Genomic DNA, 20,597 nt, shown 5'->3' with positions numbered 1-20,597 from the left:
AAAGAAAGTATAGGATTTTTCTACATTTAGAATATGAAGCTATCACTCACCAAGCGAGGTGCAGCACATTATAGGCCTGCAGCTTTTGATTTGTCAAGAAACCTCCGTAACCGTCCCATTTTTTTTTGGTCTATCTTAAAAAGTTAGAAATGGGATTTGGGAAACTGTAGGAACAGTTGCAACTCTCATTTTCAAACCCTCCCTCCAAAACATGAAATTAATGCACTTGAAAGCTAGCAACAATAGTTGCACACTTTCGGAGGGGGATTTTAAGAGTGGAAACCTTTTGCCTTCCCCAAAATCTGCCATTAGTATCCTTAGTCAGGGAGGGGGGAAAAATCACGTGGCTGAAAACTAGACATTCGTCTAAAGAATTTCAGTGATGGGGGTTCATGTGAACTGCATTCTGCCCCTCTAGAATTTCAGGCAGTATTTTCTCAGTTTGGGGGACCACGTCATCTGCATACTGCCCTTCCCTGGTATGCTGAATGATTCTGCCTCTCTAGGATTTCAGACAGTATTTTCTTCGTTGTTCGGCTGCTTAGCTACAGTCCTTTCTATGTTCTCCAGCAAAAAGGTTAAAAAAAAAATTACCCCCCCGTAAGAGAAAGCTGATCAGTCTGAACACATGTCTATATTTAGAGTTCAAAATTTCATTTGCTTCAATTTATCATTCTTCAAAACGGCCCACCTTGCCAAAAGGAAAAAAAAAAAGGTGACTCAACACAGGTAAGTCGTCTTGGTTGGTTGTTTATTTGAAGCCGTTAAAGACATGTCCTCATTTTTCGCCAGCACTAGAAAGCAAGGTTCCACAGGACTGCACCTGTTTAAAGCCATACAACTGGACTAAGGGTTGTGCTGGATACATCTGCAGTCTCCACTGAAAAGTTAAAAACATCAATAAACTGAATACAAGAGAGAGAACTTTCATTTACAGCATGGGTATGGTTAAGTTCAGTCACTTTCAACATGTTAAATTAAATACGTACATACAAGTTCTGTTGAAACAAGTTTTAAAATGCCAATAGAAGTGCAAACTTAAAAATCAAGCAGCATAAAACAAAATTTTGGATGGCGGGCCAATCCTTAACTGATTTATATTTGCCTTATCTTCAAGTCCAATATATTATTACTTTAGTTTAAACGTGAACAGCAGATGCAATTATTATATGCAGTATAAATAGAGCCAGGTAGTAATTCTAACAGTCTTCCATAAAAGTGAATCCTGAAAATAAACTTAATGGTAGTTTTAAACATAAAGGCTGTTTTGCAGTTGGCCTTTGGTTCTAATGCTTGAGAACACCAGAAAAGACAATGGTGCAGGGTTCCAAAGTTGCTAGACTTTGGCAACTGACAAACATCACATCACTTACAGTTTCCTTCTTTTGAAAAACTAGGAGCATTCACTTGCAAAGTAGAAGAGTAGAGGGAGGGGCATTCCAAATTCTGTTTGAGTCCCAATGATCTTTGTAGAACTGGAAAGTAATATGTTATTGGCCTTTTTTATTTTGCAAATCCAATGCTCATTTGATACAAATTTTAAAAAATCCTGTTGTCTACAGCTTTCAAAAAAACAAGTAAATTAACTTGGTGCATGACAAATTTTTTAATAAGATCAGTTGGGCCTTGAGACCTAGCTAGTGCTCTTAGAACAGCAGCAAATAATTTGTTGTGTTTTCCCCAAGCCCAGTTCGATTTTAAGGTTTTATTCTCCAGAATTCAATGAAATCATCCGGCTGTCATAATCATCTTCGGAACGGCTAACCCATTAAAAACAAAACCCACCACCCCATAGCTGTCACACTCCCATCTGTTTAAATCCAAGCATAAATTCAATCATCTCAATACACTCACTGGTTCTTTATGTATAAATGGCACCAAAACTTTACTTACTGAATAGGATATACTAAAGGCGCTACCATGAGGACAGATTGAATTACTACTACTGGGATGGCACGAGGCTAATTTTACAATGTAGCAAAACCTACGCTGGCTTGTAAATGGCAGCCCAAACACAAACCAAATTCCCTGATCACAACTTCTGAGTTTAAGAGCCTGGTAACGTTGGTCAAAACTGAGTTTTATAATGTAGTTGACCATGTATTGTTTAAAAAAAATGTAACTGACATAAGTAAACATATTTTCATGTTAATGCAAGTAAATACTCTTAGTTTTCTAGCTAGCATTAGACAGACTTACAAAAACGAAGAGAAATGGTCTCTCTCTACAACATGTGGGTTGCAATTACATCCAGTAATGTGTTAGTGGTCAATTTATTTTGTATATTTAACAATATATATAGATATAGGTATATAAATATTAGGGTGGTTCTATTCAGAAACAAGATTTAACGTAACACAAAAAACCTTTGTATCAATACAAAGTCTGCATAATCCATGGTGGTATATCCCTCCAATGTGCTGCTTACAAACAAGTTTGGTACAAATAAGTTAGTGTTTGTCTGTCAAATAAATTGTACAGAAATTCAAAAGTGCCATTTCAGTTAACTGTGGGAGTCTTACTCCAAGTGGCTATGGGAACTCATCTGAGCAGCAACAGGGGCCAACCGTCAAAATTATTTCCACATTGAAAAGGCAACACCGAAGGGGTAAAGCACAAATGTAATGAAGTCACGTAAGTCTGCATTCTTTTTTCTTCTTCTCTGTATACCTACAACCCTTTGTTTAATCCAATCTGGAACCAGAATTTTGGAGGCTACCCCAAACTCACCATAGGGGTTTTAAAGCCTTAAGGCAGAAAATCAGTGTTGACCTTTGCAATTAACTCTTGGATACAAAAGAAAGATTTGCGTTTCCATTTCACTGCAGAGAAATGACATGTCCCTCATTCCTCTTCACAGGCCAGATGGTTGGTATTAAAAAGAAAAACGAAAAGAAAAAAAAAACTATCAGGGGGAGGAAAAAAAGGATGCAAAATTCAACCCAGCTACCAAAGTTACCGGGTTAAAATAAAAAAAAATAATAATTAAAGAGACACTGTTTGTACAATAGTGCACAAGAGGTTCAAGCACCTTCGAGAAGAAACATCTCACACTGTGCCAGGCACTTGGTCTGAACAAATTTCTCCCCGTGTCAGTTACGACAAAAAGAGTACCCACCATACTTTATGTATCTTCTTATTAGAACTGGAAAAAAAATGCCATTGGAATAGTTTCCATGATGCTTGTATTTTCTGTTTCCCAATTGTAAAGGCATTTATTTTTATTTTTACCAACATGATTATCTGATTTACATCCAACGTGCTTTTCGCTTCTATTGATCAGGTCTTGCCTTTTATCCTTTCAAAACACCGCCATTTTGTACACACTCATCATCCAACCCACATTCTGCTACATTGCACCCTCTACAAACACAAGTACGCATTTCCATGGCCAACTCCAATTAACTTGGAAAAAAAGAGAGAAGAAGAGGACTTTGCGCTTCCTCCGTGCCAGCAGCAGCTCGTGGCTTTTCAGCAGGAACTCCACCTCTTGCTTCTGTGCGCTTCTTCCTATTGCTTGAAACCAAATTAAGAGAAATGCCCTATTTAAACTCTAAAATGGTTATCATAAAACAGAGGAAATTTAGACGCAAAACTTCCTGAATGTGCACTTGACACTGGGACAAGCCAATGAAGGTTAAATTTCATTTCCCCAAGAAAAAACTGAAAGCATCTGCCACAGCAGGAAGCTCCTGGTGTTATCAGGTCAATGTACATCACTATTTGGTCATTTACATATGGAGGTTCAAAGATTCTCAAGCTTCGTTCTCCGTCAGAGAGGAGTTGGTTGTTACGACTGAGTCTGGCTTGCGAGTCATTCTATCCAGCTCTTCTTGGACGTTCGTCAAAACGGGTTTTTGCCCTATAAAAAAAGGAAGGCACGGTATACGTATGCAGAAAATCAACTCAAATCACAGCTGCAAAGTACTGCATGTAAATGGGCCCGATTAAATTAAGGAGAAATGGCTTCTTTTGGACGGTACCTGATTTTTTACCGGTGCTTTGCACTCCTCCTCCTCCTCCTCCTCCTCCTGCACCGGGACTCCCGGGAGAACCTGTCTTTTTACTCAAGAGGCTGTTGAAGAAACTGGCTAGGACTCCTTCGCTTGCGGCATTGTCTGAGGAGAAAGAGGCACACTGTAATGACCTGGGGCGTGGCACAAAGGGAACACAGTCACATAAGCAAAAAGAGTCCCTTTATTATCTCCAACTTTGCCCCCAATGTCCAGGTTACCTTCAGCTGGAGAAAAACTCTCCCAGGAACAGCCTTTAACTGGAGAAAATTCAGTCCAAAACAAGGTACATACAGACTGTAACTAAAAATCCAAACAAACCAAGCTGCAGTAATTAACTTGACAAGGCAGGAGAAGGACTTTCAGACTTGAAAGCAGGGCAAAACTCAGAGTTGGGAAGATGCCAGGAACGCAGATAAGCCATGACAAGACCAGATAAATTCACGATTTGCTCCCAATAGCTTGCTGCATGCAGCTTCCCTTTTAAACACTGTGTTCCTGACTGCAGCTATGAAAGAAATCAAGGCCCTTTCCTCCCCCATAAGCCACGCAACTCAGGTTGCTCCCTTCCCTGCGTGCCCTAGGATGAAGAGGGGGTGGGCCTGGGTCTTCCTTTGAATTCCCTCTGCCTTGCTCTACCTCTCCCCTGCTCTGCTCAGCTGGACTTCCTGCCCTTCCCCAGTGTCTTCCACAGCCAATGGAGCCACACTCCCACTCCCTGTCAGCTGCTCGGCCTCCCCCTCCAAATCAGATTCCGACAGGGGCATGACACATGCACACTGAAAATGGGCAAAGGTGGCATACCGACCCTTAAAGAAATGGACTTTCAAAAGAGAAGCTGAGAAATAAAAGAAGAAAACCCGTGACGCTGGCATCTTTCTGATGACAAAGTTTATTATATGGAAAAATGTTGTGTGAAGGCAAATAGACGTGTCCCAGAATACTGTTACAGCAGGACCCAATCTGGGACGGTCACCTGGACCAGAATGTTACATTCTGCTAGAGAGAAGTTCCCTGAGGGTGGGCTCCAGCTCAAGTCAAAAAAGCTTGGAAGACTAAAACCTCTGGTCCTGGTGACAGACCCAGATTGGATCCTGCAAAAGTGTGTGCGTGTGTGTGTGTGTGTGTGTGTGTGTGTATGTATGTGTGTGTGTGTTCAACAGACAATGATCTTCTTGTTGCCCCTTTTCCCCATTTCGTTGCAAGGTCCTTTTCTTTTTGCATGAGGGTGACTTCTTGCAGAAAAGCCATCGGGGCATGATGCAACAAGGGGCTCATTGTCACAAGGACGAATGCTGATTGGGGCTAAGGAGGGCATAACTGGTCCAAGATCGCCCAGATGGCCTCTGTGCCTTTAACCTCTAGTCCAGCACTTTGACCACTAGAGTACATCGGCTTTCAGATAAAACTATAATATCCATCAAAACATACTACTTTATTATAGCTTCAGTAGTTAACTATATCTATATTTGAGTAACGTAAGCTTAGATACTCGAGGGGGACAAAGGGTCTGCTGCCTTTTCTAGCTGTAGATCCACTATTGTTCCAAAAACACCTTAGCTTTTCTAAAACGTTTTTATCTTCTTGCTTGGGTGTGGATTTATTAGGAAGATACACCTCTAATTATTACATCCCATATCCAATGAAGGATTAAAGCAGGTGGGTGAGACTTGGGGATTTCTTTTTTTAATGCTATAATTGAAAAAGATTTTAAAAAAATTACATTTAAAGAGATTCAACTTTTTCCCCCCAATGGCAACTTTCATTATGCTAATGATCAATGTAGCAGTTCACACACACACACACACACAAAAACCTTTCCAAATATCCCTATAGCCTTTGAACCAACAGGCCATAAAATGCTGCACCCAGGCAAAGTTCAAAACAAAGCAGCAAACAGGTTAAGGTGAACAGCGTACTTTTAATAGCCGGATCTGGCTTCTTGACGGACGCTATTGGGGAGGCGCTGGGGACAGTGGCAGGGCCTGTCCTGCCTTGCGGTCGGGGTGAGCCGGAAGGACCACGAGCAGGAGATTCCTGGACAATAATAAAAAGCAACAGGATGTAATTTACTGATGTCATATTTTTTTAAAAAAAATACCTTCCCCAGTTATGATTTTGAAAGCTGTGCACGACAACGAACTGAAGTCACTAATAAAATACAAATGGCATTTGGTGCAGTGCAATCATTTGCCAAACCATTTCACATTCCCAAGACGTTGAGTGGTGGATTACTCTTAACGTTCTTCTCTTTTATCTGATTATACTGCCTTATGGAAGGAATGGAACCAATTTCAACTATGTATACTTACAGAAGCTCTGGTAGGGGTTGCCGGCTGCTTGGCAAGGTATGACTGAAAAGAAAAGTCACAGTACTGTCAACGGATTATCCAAAGCACCAACCACAATACACCGTTATATTTTAGAAAAGCCTTTTTCCTGCTGAGATTTTATGTTGTTAAAAGAGGAGAGGTGACGTGGCTGTAACTCAACCTAGTGCTCAAGGCATCATGCTAGAAAACAGGAAACTCGTGAGTTCTAGTCCCGCCTTAGGAATAAAAGCTGGCTGTATGACTTGGGACCAACACCCAGGAGACTGGGCTAGTTCTAGTTTTACAAGAGTGAGTTGGGCTGAGGAAGAAGTTTTTGATATGTTGGCTGCCTTGAGTTATTTATAAAAATAACAAAGGCAGGATACAAATTCACTCACTCACTCATGGAGGCACAATGTACAGTGCTCCAGATGTTTGTGAACACAAATCCATCTAGCATAGTCAACAGTGAAGGAAAGTGATAGATGTATTTAGCAACATCAGGGTGACTGCATATTGTGCGCCTATGCTATCTGATAAAAGTGAACCGGAGTCACTAGTTTCAAATGAAAAAAAATATATTTCTAAATTAAAATTCGAAACTACCCTAAGGAAACAGCTCATCCACGAACTAGAGAAGCCCCATGTGACCAGACACAGTGATCTCTTTCACTGCATCAGAGAACTACAATCCCAAGAATTGTTTTGAGAGAGAGTCACCATGCAAAACAAGAGAAAGCTATGCTTTGGCTCTGCGTATAAGTTCTGGGAACTATTTTTCTCCCTTGGAGCTTTACACCCTGGTCCTTCTGGCAAGGATTCTGCTTAATGGGGATTCATTGTTAGGACTTACTATCACAGGAAAAACAGGAGGATTCAGGCCTGTAGTGGTAAGATAATAATGCTAAGTAGTCAATGCTATGTGGAGAAGACCGAGATGATGTTCTTCTAATTTGAGAAAGGAGGTTGTTTTTAGGTGTAGGTTTAAATGTTTTGAGCTTTACCTGCCAGCAAACCATGAAGATGGTTTTCTGCAACTGTGATCAAAAAGGGACGCAAAGGCTACAAAAAGGGAGTGGGGGAGAATTAGGGGGCTGTATTGAGACCCAAAGCCTCATGATGCATAAGATCTGCTTTAAAATATCCTAAGCACCAAAGATACGCAAAAACAGAAAAAAAGTGCTCTTTTTCATTTACCTGCTGCTTCATCAGAAAGACCTGCTCATCTTCTGCCGCAAACTCTTTATCGTGAACTAACTGACAAGGGAAATAAAAAGGAAAAAAAAAAAAGGTTTCTCACAAACAGATGTTCGGTTATCTGAAATTATCTCCATTGGAGGGTGGGGCAGAGGGGTTATTATACACCTTGACATCTGGTGTAATAAATGCAAGAAGTGCGCATGTGATCTTAGAAAAACACACACACAAGAAACAATACACAAGGGTGTTCTTCCCACGCGTACAAATTTAGACACCCCCCTCCAACCTGGAATATGTGGAAACTGCAGACAGAGGGGAGCCATGTGCAAATAGCAATCGCACTTAAGACTTATATACCGCTTCACAGTGCTTTTCAGCCCTCTCTAAGTGGTTCAGTATATTACCCTCAACAACCTGAGCCCTCATTTTAACCACCTCGGAAGGATGGAAGGCTGAGTCAACCTTGAGCCTGGTGAGATTCGAACTGCCAAATTGCAGGCAGCTGGCAGTCAGCAGAAGTAGCCTGCAGGACTGCACTCTAACCACTGCGCCACCCTGGCTCCATGTCTGGCTATGGTAGCACCTTCCTTTCCACTTCCTTACCATGGTGTCTTACAGTTAGGAGAAGTCCTGCTGAACAGACACGGTGGCCTGAGATCAACACAGATTAAGAAGGCCCGGAAATGGCCTGTGGACATTGCAAGGACAACCCCTTGCAAATGACACCCCCTCATTTTCTGTGCAAGGGGTGGCACGCTGCGCCGTTCTGGGAAAGCCCCTTTTCTCCATATACAAAAGAAGCCAATGACTTCTCTTACTGCACAGAGAATGACTGTCTCAGATACAGCTGAGGAGTGATCAGCTTCCAGAGTAGGAACTGTAGGGACTAACTCCCACTTCTCGATATGCATTTTTAGGCTGTATAGGCAGAAGCAGCCACAGCCTGCATATGTTAGATGCTGATGGGCTACAAAGATGGCTGCCAGGCTGATAAACTTAGGCAAGTTAGAAGGAAATGTCTCCTGGATTTCTCCTGCCAAATTATGTGCCTGAGGCAGGGGAGACATACATCAAAGACCTCCTCAGAACTCTTCTATGTCTCAGAACACTCTTCCACTCATGGTTAGTTGGATCTGAGCCATTTTATTCTGGTCTTTTCCATACCAAACTACAATTCCTTGCCTGGGGTGAAAAGTAGCATTCTGTTTTTTATAAGTGCTCTTTGTTTGTCAACGGAGTCCCAAGAAGCACTTCTCAAAGTATTTCATGAGTGAATAGTTAGCAGATTCAATACTCCGAATTACTGGTGCCAAACAAGTTTACCATAATTTAAAATATGAACTTTAGTGTTAATGAGCAGCAAGTGGCTTCACACCAAGGATAACAGAGCAGAGTTCAAAGCAGCTGTACCTTTCTTACGGGTGGCTTTACGATGAAGTCTTCGTATGCATCTTCTGGTTTCACTGTTGTGAAATTCTCATGCAGGATTGCAATTTTCTTTTCATTGTCCCAGCCAGCCGGTCTAGAGAAAGAATTACCATTCATGCAAGCACATCTTTTCTCCAGAAATGTGTTTTGGACATAAAGGCCTGGTTTGCTTGCCTCTTATTCCCCTTGAAAAGAGATACTTGTTAAATTGAGGCAGGCAATTTATTTGATGGGCAGGGGGGAGGAGGAGGAGGAAGGCTGCAGTAGATGAAATTATTACACATGTGTAATAATTTCATTCACAGGTTTTGGGAACTACAAAGTTTTATTTTAGGATTAAAATGAATGAATCTAATTTCAGTGCTTATTGCCATTATTGGGGGACAGGGTGTCGCACTACCCTCCTTTGAAATGCAACAGGATTTTCAAAGGAAATTCTGGAATGTAGCAAGAAAAGAGCATTCAGAGACTAAGTACATTTCTCAAAAAAAGCCAAAGTCATGAAAACGAAATGCTAACCGGAAAAGATTAATCCCAAGAAGTTACTTAAGTCTACACAGAGCATGAAAACTACATATCTTTCCCAAACTGATGCTCTTCAAATTATTATAGGATTACTATAGGATGAATTCCAGAGAATATTACTCAAGATGGATTTCTATTAGAGAGGACAGATATTTGCATCTTTTAGTTAGGTTTTTCTCCCCTGCACCACCAAGCCAGAAAAATGTTGTGTTTCACTTAAAGAAGTCTCTTGCCCTGTAACTTACATAAAAACTGCGTCCTTTTCTACCACTAAGGCAGGGTTTGCAAAGTGAAAGCCGTATTTTTTATGTACAATGTACTTATATAACAATTCAAGGTTCTTCTCCTCCTTAACGGATGTATAGATCAAGGCCGCTCCATCTATTCATTTCATTTAAGGAAAATTCCAAGCAGAGTAGTGAATGTCAAGTGCTAAATGTATACCTTTAAGTCTCTAAAAAATAAGTGTCTGTTTCTAAATGAAAAATTTAGTTGCTAATTTTACATCCTGCGCCTTTATCTCAGAAATTCAAGACAATATGTTGCTGCTTTCTCCTCTTTTCCCCAGAGCAGCCCTATGAGAGTAGCAGAACAGCTAAGCATTGGTCACCTGTCTTAACACTTTACCACCATATACCATATGTTTATTTACTGGGTATTGATGTAATGGGCCCAAATGTTAATGATTTGAAACAGTCCAACCTTTTAATTTTAAGCCCAAAGAAAGGAAAGTAGTACAATACAGAAATGAACATGTTAAAAGTTTTCAAACTCAAAAAAAAAATATTACACTAAGGCTAAAGCAGTTTAAAGAAATACAACCATTCCTAAAGGAGCCACATTGTTCCCTAGCAAAATTAATGTATTAATTTAAACATAATTCACCAATTAACTAATTGTACTTGCAGCCTAATCCTATAAATGTGACTACTTAAGAGCAGATAGTAAGTAGCAGGCTGATCTGGTAGGCAGGATCCAGGAAAACAGCAAGATTTCTCTCAGAGTCAACATTCATGGGATTGCACTGTTCACTGCTAGGTAGAAAACGTCTAAAATTTGTGTGCATTTACCAGCCATTACTGGAAATATAAAACCTCCCACCATAACCAAGAAAATGGAAGATGCTGGTGTCAGCCCTGAAGCCATTTGGGGGACATCTTCAGGGCTGCCACAGAGAGGCCAGGTAGAGCTGTGGGAATGTAAAGGGGGAAGTAGAGATAGCTGGAAGATGCGTAGCCAAAATAACATTCTTGTGGGAGCCAAGGATGCTCTACCAGGTGTTGGAAGGGCGTGGACCAAAGCCAGCCAGAGTTGGGACTACGACCTGATTGGACCATGTGATGGACATATGACCTGGAGGACAGGGACTCTGGACTTTGATTTGGGTGGGGGAAACCCTGGGCCCTTCAGAGTCGGGTTTTCACCAGCTGTTCCAATATGACATCCCAAATAAATATATTATTTGAGAAAACTCCAGGGCCTCAGAGTTTTGATTGCTTTGGAGTTGGAACCCTGACAGCTGGCCTTTGTGGTTTTAAATTTGAAGGTGTGCTCATGAAATGGAAGAAAGGCAAACGATAAATAGATGTGGCCATTTTTCAATAGTGGAAACAAAACAAAGAACAGAACTGGATTCACATTAAACATTGTTTCAGTTTATAAAGTACTGCTTTAAAACACCACTTCATCTTTAAAAAAAAAGGATACACTGCAAGCAGAACCTACGAATGTGCGACTGAATGAAATCAAAGTGTTCTTCCCTGTAGTCGTGCTCTTTTTCTAACACACTCATTGCGTCACACTGGGGGGGAAAAATCAAAGGAATCACAAGAGTTCTGGAAGTCTGCCACGCAATAAAATGATTTTTGCATAAATGAATATTTAGAGCAAACTCTGAAGCTATTAAGGGGAGAGTTTCAATTATATTTATTCATTTAGTCCATTCATATAGCTACCCAATCAACATACAATTCAGGGCAATGCACACTAATAAAAACATACAATAACATTCTCCAATATTTTTCTGTTTGAAAACATTGCATCCATGGCAGCTTTATTCGATTCAAAAGCATGCAACTTCTTAGACGGATTGCTATTTAATCACACTTCAGCTGCATGGCGTGTAAATTTACAACAGAGATCTCCTGTGATTTTGAATATTTGGCAGAATAGTCTAAAATTAGCATGTACAAAAGGGAAGCCTGAAAAAAAAGGAAACAGGCGGAACTCAATGTTCTTCCTGGATTGTAGAGAATGGGAACTTTGAGAGTTATTGAAATCAAAAAGAATATGCAAAAGTGTTCAAGGTATCATTACCAATGCTAATGTTAAAAAAACAGGAAGGAAGGAAGGAAGGAAGGAAGGAAGGAAGGAAGGAAGGAAGGAAGGAAGGAAGGAAGAAAGGAAGGATGAGAGAAGAGCAAGGGAAGGAAGGAGGGAGGGAGGAAGGAAGGAAATATGAGAGAAGAGGAAGGAAGGGAGGGAGGGAGGAAGGAAATATGAGAGAAGAGCAAGGGAGGGAGGGAGAGAGGAAGGAAGGAAATATGAGAGAAGAGGAAGGAAGGAAGGAAGGAAGGAAGGAAGGAAGGAAGGAAGGAAGGAAGGAAGGAAGGAAGGAAGGAAGGAAGGAAGGAAGGAAAAAAACCATCTTCCCTGCAAACTAGATTTCATTCTTTGAAGTAACAAGATTCAATTCCATTCTATCAATGGGTGTTTTTGGTAATGACTGGGATTTCAAGCTTACCTTTGTGCAAACTACCACCACAGGGATCCCAAGATTGTGAGTCAGCACATTCTCTCCGAGAGGTAGAGCAATATTCTCTTCATCTTGGCCTGATGGACCTCTTCTTTGTGGGGATCCCTGATAACCTCCTTCCGGTTCTACATATTCTTGAAAAATCTTCACAACTACAATAAAACATATACTTTTTTAAAAAATGTCTGTTATATTAAAAGCTATAGCTACCGTTTCAAATGTTCTTTATAAAAAAAAAACACAGGTATTTGAAATTAAACAGAAAATTAGGACAAAGCACCTGCTTGTAATAAATAATAAAATAAAAACATCATTTTTCCCCCCTCAGAATACTTTTAATGTATTTACCAGTTATACCACTTCGTGTTCCGGATCTCCAAGAACCCTTCACAATGTAAAAAGAGTTTTTCTTCAAAATAAAAATGTTTTTCAAAAATGGATTTGGGTGGCTCATTCTGAAACGTTAAGTCTTCGTTATTTAATGGCTTTTTCAATAAACTACTAGACAGCTAAAGGGGGTGGGAAAAAGCTGTATCTGTGCCAGGTTTCTGGAAGAGGAAGCCCTACAAGAATTTTACACATTAAAAATTCAAAAGACCCGAAGTGCAGAAAATAAGGCTTTTAATAAGGCTTTTAGAAACTGTAGTCCTAGCTTTTACACTTAATAGCCCAATGGCTGCAGATATTTTCAAGGTTGGTGGACAATACCCTTCCAAAAAATGCCATCCTTTCTATTTAATGAGACCTTCTACAACAGGGGTGTTAAACTCAAGGCCCGGGGGCCTGATCTGGCCCATGGGGTACTTAGATCTGGCCCGTGGGGCCACTCTAGAAACAGCTGGGGACTGACCCGCCGTGCTTTTGCCAGTGAAAATGGAGTTGGGTTGTAGGAGGCCATCACGGCCAAAACACGAGCTCGGGAACCCGTTTTCGCTGGCACTCAGGACATCACAGGTGCCCCTGACGTGAGTGACGTCAAACTGGCCACACACACACCCCGCCCTCCCAAGGTCAAACTCAACCTGAACAAACCTTCAATGAACTCAATGAACTTCAATGAAACACGCCTTCAATGAACTCGAGTTTGACACCCCTGTTCTACATGATAAAACGTAAGATTATCTTGCCTTAGAAGAAAAAATGCCCCAAATAGTAAGAACCTCATCAAATGTGAGTGCAATTTTATTATTAAATCCAACAGCACAAATGAAGCATTTTAAGTCACTGAAATCCAATTGTACGGAGTTTTAAGTTGGGGCCAAGTCAAATTTTGCTTTACCAAGAGCCAGGAAAGTCATCTGCAGCATTCCAAATGCTTCATCTCTAAACTGCTAAACATTGAAGGGGCTGATATTTTAAAAAGAGGCATCTGTACACAACCGCATTGATTTATTAACTTTATATGTCACCTGCATACAAACTCTGAGCAGCTTCCATTTATGCCAAGTTTTGCCCCAGCTGTTTTATGTGATGCTTCCTTAACTAAGGTAACAACTCCTGCCTTCTAGGGAGGAAAAGAGCCCACAGTACCGTTCATCTTGTTGCCTTTTTCAATAGCTTTGGAAACTTTCACTTCAGGCACAGATACATAACAATCATTACTAACTACATCCAGGGAATACACAGAAATGATTTGTGCGTTTTGAAAAATTCCAAAGCAGGCTTTTTCTGCTGTAACAGACGTCTTCATTTAGGTTTGCGCATAAACGTGGAATGATACAATCAATCCACAACACCTACTTCTTGGAAGAAGAAAGGGATTCTTTTACCTACTGTGTTTGAAATTATTTATGGGTTTGATGAACTCACATGATGCAGCTTTGGAAACCTTAAGGATTTTTTCCCCACCACCAGCATAATATGAGCTCAGTGTCACATTGAGGCCAGAGGTGTTTGTGTCAAGTAGTGGAAGGTGCTTGCCAGAATATACTTCTTGAAAAAGATGACGGTGCCCAAATGTTTGGAATAGAAATGATGACACACTCACGTTGTTATTCTAACAAGAGTTGGTATTTTTTTTTTAAAATGTTTTTAAATGATTCTCTTGACTGAATTCCCCACCCCCCATGGACCTCCACAAATTCCATAAGCCCGTTGCTATTTTTAATAAATCAACCGTTATGATCATCACTACACTGCATACATGTGTGTCATAAAGAAACAAACTGGTTATTTGAAAATGCTATTTGATTCTGGACAATGGCTTTCTACCAAGTCAATGCCATGCACAAGATTTTCACCACTGCAGCCTCTGAAGTTCAGTGCAAGCACCATCCAATGCACATTGTAAGAAGAGAGCTTTGAGGACTGAAAATTCATCTATGCTTTTGAAATAATTCTCAGAAACACAATTTAGAAGATATATCAATCAGTAAATTGAAACTCAGTGTAGTCTTGTGTTAAAATTCAACAATTTTTAAAAAAAACACCTGTAAATAAACCAATCAAGTGCACTTTACAGTTACAGTGCACTTTAACAATCAATTCATTCTGTATAAATTGTAGGATAGTCTTCACTAACTGACCACAATTGGGACCCACTACTGTTACTAAAAGACATGGTTGATAAGCAAGACACCATGTGACTGAGATTTGCAATCATATTACAAGCTTTTCCATTGTCTCTGCTTGTCAATGAAGATACTCAATCATGCAGGTAGAATAGTCTGAAAAGTTGAGTCATGCCAACTTGCCTTTTCTTTTCTTTGAAACGTTTCGTTGCTTATCCAAGAAAAAAAAAAGTTCAATTGCCATGACTGACAAGCAAAGACAATAGGGAAGCCAGGTTTATTTAGCAATCATGTTACTAGCTTAACAACTGCAAAGATTCCCTTAACGTTTATGGCAAGAAAAAGTCGTAAAATGAGGCAAAACTCACTTAAACAAGTGTTTCATTTAGCAACAAAAATTTGGATCCTCAATTGTTATCCGTAAGTTGAGGATTATCTATACAACGACACAGCAATCTGAAAATACTTTAATTGGGCTTTGCACAAGAGCTGCCAAGAATCCATACTGGAACAAATCAATGTCTGCAGAAGCAGATTTTGCACAAATTAAAGCAAGAAGCCCAGCGATGCAAAACAGGGAAGGGAAAATGAGGTCTAAATTTATTATTAGGCAAACATCAAATCACACTTGACTATCGATGGCGGAAGATGATTTCCTGGAAAATCAGGGTAAATGCATGAAGTCTTGCCATCAGCTTTGTATGACTTCCCTCTGTCACAACTGGGGAAAACAATTTCTCTTCAATCTCAACAAAAGCAGATTTGGGAAGCAGCCTCGGTGATAACTTTTTCCCCTCAAATATTTCTTAAAGGGGAAGTAGCAACTTGAAAACCCGCTCTAGCTTAAGGTATTTAGATCTTAGGAGCCTTGGTGGCATGGTGGTTAAAATGCAGTATTGCAGGCTAATTCAGCTGACTGCTAGGAGTTGGATCCTTATTGACTCAAGGCAGCCTTCCATGGTCAGTAAAATGAGGGCCAAGATAGTTGGGGGCAGTATGCTGACTCTGTAAAGCTTAGAGAGGAGCAGTAAAGCACTATGAAGTGATATATAAGTCTAAGTGCTATTGCCATATCCATATATTGTTTTTTCTTACAAGCCATAGAACTCTTGAGACACAATCCTGCTTAGAACAAATCCAAACCTCTGCAATGTTACTCATGCAAGCTACCCTACCTATATCAGCCCAACATTTATTTGACATTTAATTTGTATTGTAAAAGGAACAGGAGTATTATTTATTTACAAGCCTACTTTTCCAGATGACCAATTCTTCATCAGATGAACAAATACAAATCCACATAATTAGCAATGCTGTTTAAAACAAAGAGACTCAAACACAAACTGCAGGCAGACCAGTAAGGTAGATAGTGCTTAGTTAATGGACTTTTGGCCTGACTCAATATAGTTACGGGCATTCTTCTAAGTAAAGAGCACAGACATTAAAGAAATGTCAGCCTCATGTAACTTACATTGTTGCTCCATGTTTCTCATTTCTTCCGGGGGGATTTTCAGCTTATCAATATGTTCCCGCAAGACACTTGCCCATTTTTGTAAAGATTCCAGAATAGTCCATGGCCTAGACATATCTGCCACAAAGATTACTAGAGTCTCCTGCAACGATTCTGCTGTCACGGCAAACTTCAAGAGACCTTTGTGATACAAATCGCCATCGAGAATCCAAACATTACAGCGGGTCTGATCTGCAAAGGAAACAATTCCTTTTAAGTAGGAAATTCTTCTCACATTAAAAGATATAACATCCATTAACATACTTGGCACTGTTTAAAGCCAGCACTAAATATAGCACAACTTTGCTGCAAGGGAGACTACAAACAAGAATTCAGCATCAGAGAGGTAGAGAAAAAGGAGAGAAGCCGAGTAAGTATGAGAATGTGCAGCAATTTCAGACATTCTTATCTAAAAATACTAGGGATGGTCTTTCTAAATTGGCAAGGATAAATCTGGATAAATGGATAAATCTGATGGTCTCAGTTGCTTCATCTTTCTTAGTTTATTGCTACTATTTGCATCACTTTGTATACATGCTCAGTTCTACACTAATGTTCAGAAGTTCCATCAGCGTTTTGTCAGTGCCTGCGTTTTTCCTGATTCATGACTTCTGCAAGAAGTGTTTCTTAAATGTTGTGCCTTTTACTTGAATAGCATCTGTATTTAGAGGCAGACATCTCCTCGTGTATGTTTTTACATAGTGTATGACTAGAGAACTGCACCACAAAATTCACAAAACCAGAACTATTTATCCATAATTACCCTTTAATATTTTGGGAAATTAAATTAGATCGGCTTGTCTTTATTGTGGTCACAAAAGACAAGGATGATGATCCAGAGTGTACCAGATTTGGAAATACTGCAGTAGTCAGCTTTTTTCAAAGGTGAGTTCTGAGAACAAGCTTAGGAAAAGTAGGGCAGCTAAAACATTTTGATAAACAAATTTTAAATGCACCGGGCAGAAAGGACAAAAGGATCAAGTAATTCTGAAAGCAGTGAAGCTGGATGAGTGAATGTCAAAAAGGAAGCTTTCAGGTTGCACACACGGAGCGACAAGGGGGTCAGGAGAATGCCTGTGGAGGATTCTGAAAAATGTATTCAGGAGAAATGGACAGAAACCAGACTTAAATGAATAATGGATACATACGTTCCACACACAACAAATGCTAACAGAGATGATGAGGCAGAATGTACTAAATGTGGTAACAAATAATTAAGGGCCATATTTTGTGATGGGAATAGCATGTCTTGCTAATTGCCTGAATGTAGGCATCAAAGGAAAGAGAAAACAAACAAGACATAAAGAAAGTGAAAAGAATAAACACACTTAAACTTCTGACATTCCACAGACCAATAACACATTTGAGGTAAGCTGGCCTTGAACTTTAGGCAAAAGAAAGACAGGTAAAACAAGGACTTTACCATCTCTATCTTCATCATGGACATTTAGATATAAGTATTCCAGCCCTCTTCCTTTCTTGCCATGCTCTATTCCTTGGATTTTAGTCAGCAGGGTTGTTTTACCAGAGCCATCATCACCTGCCAGTATGTTTGCAAGGAAGAGAAGATACAGGAAGATAATCTTTAATTGAAGAACGCATCATGCCTTTGAATTGACAAGTTGTACGTACCTTTACAGCAGCTGAAGAAACATTTCATTTTACAGAACAGCTAAAACAAAGCAAGGCCTCTCTATGGTGCCAGTCTGCTGCACGCTTCTTCCACTTTCTAACTTGTTAAATATCAATTACCTTTCATTTTCTCCTTCAAAAAGGAAACATGTTTAGAAAAGAAAAAATGGGGGGGAGGGGACCATTAAGCCTGTAAGAAGCACTAGAGGCCTTATATCACAAGACCATGTGAAGCCTGGCTAATGTATATTCAACCTCTCAACAAAGGCTTTCGTCCAAATTAAATGGCTTTTCCCCCCCATCAGTTAACCTTCCTGGAGAACCAATAGCTTCCCATAGCTATTCACTGATACTCACCAAAGACAAGAATATTTTTGCCTGATGGTAATTTAGACCTGGAGCGGGTGGAGACTTCACTCAATATTGATAACCTGCATAAGTAAGTAACATTCTTTTTAGTCAAGGATGAAAGATAATACAGATTAAAAAACAGGATGAATGACCAAACCCCCCACAGAAGTAAAGGTCCATCCTTTAAAAATGAATCAGCGCTTTTTTTTTTTTTTTTTGCTTTCTAAGGTTTTCATATGTCCAAATGTCATTTCCATACAGGAAATAAATATTTAAACCCTTGGGTCAGGAAGAATTTTTTATATTTTACATTTATATTCCAGCATGTTAGGCCTTATATCAGACATAATAAGGCCTTATAATATCAATAAGGCCTTATAATACAAACATAAAACCTTTTAGAATACCTAAATGCCTACCTTTTATGAATTAGGGATGAACTAATACTAGGATTTTGAGCATGAACCAACAGTGCAGTATTATGTTTTCTGAGATCAACCATTATAAATATGACACAACCTGAGATGGACAGCTGTACAGATATAATAAAGAACTAAAGGTTATGTGTTGCATATGTTATGGAAAGTTGCTCCCCACAAGACTTGGGTACCAGGAGTCAAAGGTCTAACTCTACCTTTTGTAGAAAATCACCTGTTCTCTTGTTAAAGAATTTGACTCTGCAATGTTTCAATTACAGAGAAATGATTGTGACTCTAATAAACAAAAACATTCCTGGACATTTGTTAACTGTTTGGAAATATTCTAAATCTAGTACACAGACCAAAAGGGTTTATTCTCACCCATCTGGCATATTTTAGAGCATCCTTTCACAACAGATTATAGTAGTAAAATAAGTAATAGTAAAACAAGCCGGAGGTAAGAGGTTGCTCCTTCTAAATAAAATACATGGCAACTCAAGAGTTCAGAATACCCACATTCTTTAAGCCACCGTTAAGCATGCATTCGTTACAAAGAAAACCCTATTACAAAGGGGTTTTTAATAGGAAACCCTATTACATCAATGAAAAACAAGAGCAGCCCACAGATAAAATCAGAAAACGCCATAAACCGGTTTACTGAAACCGGTACAGAAAGCAAGGCCAACCAAGCATCCTATATAAGGCTAAAACACGACTTATGTTGAATGAAAGGGATAAAAAAAAAAAAAAGGAAAGCGATAGTGAGACGCAAAACTGCCGTGTCAAAGCTGGAGGAGTCGGTGGCTTACTTTGCATAGGATTAAAAACTGTGGGGTATTTAGGATAAGATTTTTAGAGACATTTTATTTAAAAGAGACTCGAAACAGAGGCTGCGAGGGCATTTCAAGCCTCCAGCAACTCTTTGGGGTGCTGGAAAAAAAAAAGTATTTTGCACCCCCCAAAGGGAGAGAGGAAGGGAAGATGCAGCGCCAGGAGCCCCTCTTCGGGCAGAGGCTTCCCCCAGGCGACATCCACTTGCCCCAACCTCCAGGGCGGGAGCGGAAGATGGGTGTGGTCGTCCCCAGGCCCTAGTTAGCAGCAGCAGCAGCAGCCCCAGGCCGGGGAAAGGCTCCCGCCCACCTTCGCCTTTGCAGGGAGGGAGCAGCCCCTCCACCCTTTGGCGGGCAGGGCAGCTCAAGCTGCAGGAGGCGCCCCTCCCAAGGGCGGCGGAGCTCAGCCATCTCGCCGGGAAAAACGGGCTGCAGGGAGGGGGGCAAGAGGCCGCGCGGGGCTCCCTAGGCTGAAGCCCAGCTCGGCGGCGCCCCCCACCCCCACCCCGCAGCCGGCCTTGCAAAGCCGAGCCCCCGCCCCGCTAAGGGGGAAAAGGATGCCATGGCGTCCCGTCCTCGCTCCCCCGCCCAAAGCCGCCCCCTCGCCGTCTGAAGGCCCGGCCCGGCTTCTCACCAGAGGCTCTGGCCTTCCTCCTCCTCGCTGGGGAGGTCTGCAGCCAAAGGCCCGTCCGGCTCCAGCAGCTTCTTCTCGGCCAACACCGGCGCCATCTTGCCAACGGCAGCCGCCACAAAGAGTGACCTCATCCGCCCAGGCTCCGCCGACAGGACCCCCGGCTTTCCCACACTCTCGGCTAAGGACCCCGCCTGCCCCGACGGGTGCCTGTTCTTTTTTCTTTTTCTTTTTCGGACCCTCTTAGAAGCCTTTCCCGTCGCCGGACATGCGTTCGGGGCTTCATCCGTGGCTTTCACTCTACGCGGCGTAGTTTTGAAGGGGGAGAAGCTTTGGTCCCCAGGGAAGGCTGAGGCATCCATTTCGGTCAGGCAGTTTTGAGGACACCTAACGGCAGCGGATTTCCCCCACCGCCGCCCGCTGGACGATGAGTTCAAGATTTTCGGGGCCGCCGCCCAGTTTGCGCCAAATAGGGACCCCT

General features: G+C 41.0%; 1 protein-coding gene and 1 long non-coding RNA gene across 2 annotated transcripts in view; one reads left to right on the top strand and one right to left on the bottom strand.

The window, feature by feature from the left end:
- Positions 1–20,597, top strand: part of LOC148129833 (uncharacterized) — a 304,663-nt gene that overhangs the window by 71,402 nt on the left and 212,664 nt on the right. The gene's annotated exons all lie outside the window — the stretch shown is intronic.
- On the bottom strand, positions 735–20,567 carry DYNC1LI2 (dynein cytoplasmic 1 light intermediate chain 2). The gene is made up of 13 exons (XM_026672037.2): positions 20,120–20,567; positions 18,243–18,316; positions 17,677–17,793; positions 16,215–16,445; positions 12,222–12,385; positions 11,186–11,279; positions 9,724–9,859; positions 8,936–9,047; positions 7,523–7,582; positions 6,326–6,367; positions 5,933–6,050; positions 3,984–4,118; positions 735–3,862 (listed from the first exon to the last, which is right to left on the bottom strand). The coding sequence occupies exons 1-13, from the start codon at positions 20,476–20,478 to the stop codon at positions 3,756–3,758; spliced, it is 1,749 nt and encodes a 582-aa protein (XP_026527822.2). The 5' UTR covers positions 20,479–20,567; the 3' UTR covers positions 735–3,755.

This window comes from Notechis scutatus, chromosome 9 (assembly GCF_049901735.1).
Source record: "Notechis scutatus isolate UNSWTSFEM ecotype Mainland chromosome 9, rNotScu1.2, whole genome shotgun sequence".
Lineage (NCBI taxonomy): Eukaryota > Metazoa > Chordata > Lepidosauria > Squamata > Elapidae > Notechis > Notechis scutatus.
The sequence above is the reverse complement of the archived record's forward strand: the minus strand, read 5'-3'. Positions and strand labels throughout refer to the sequence as shown.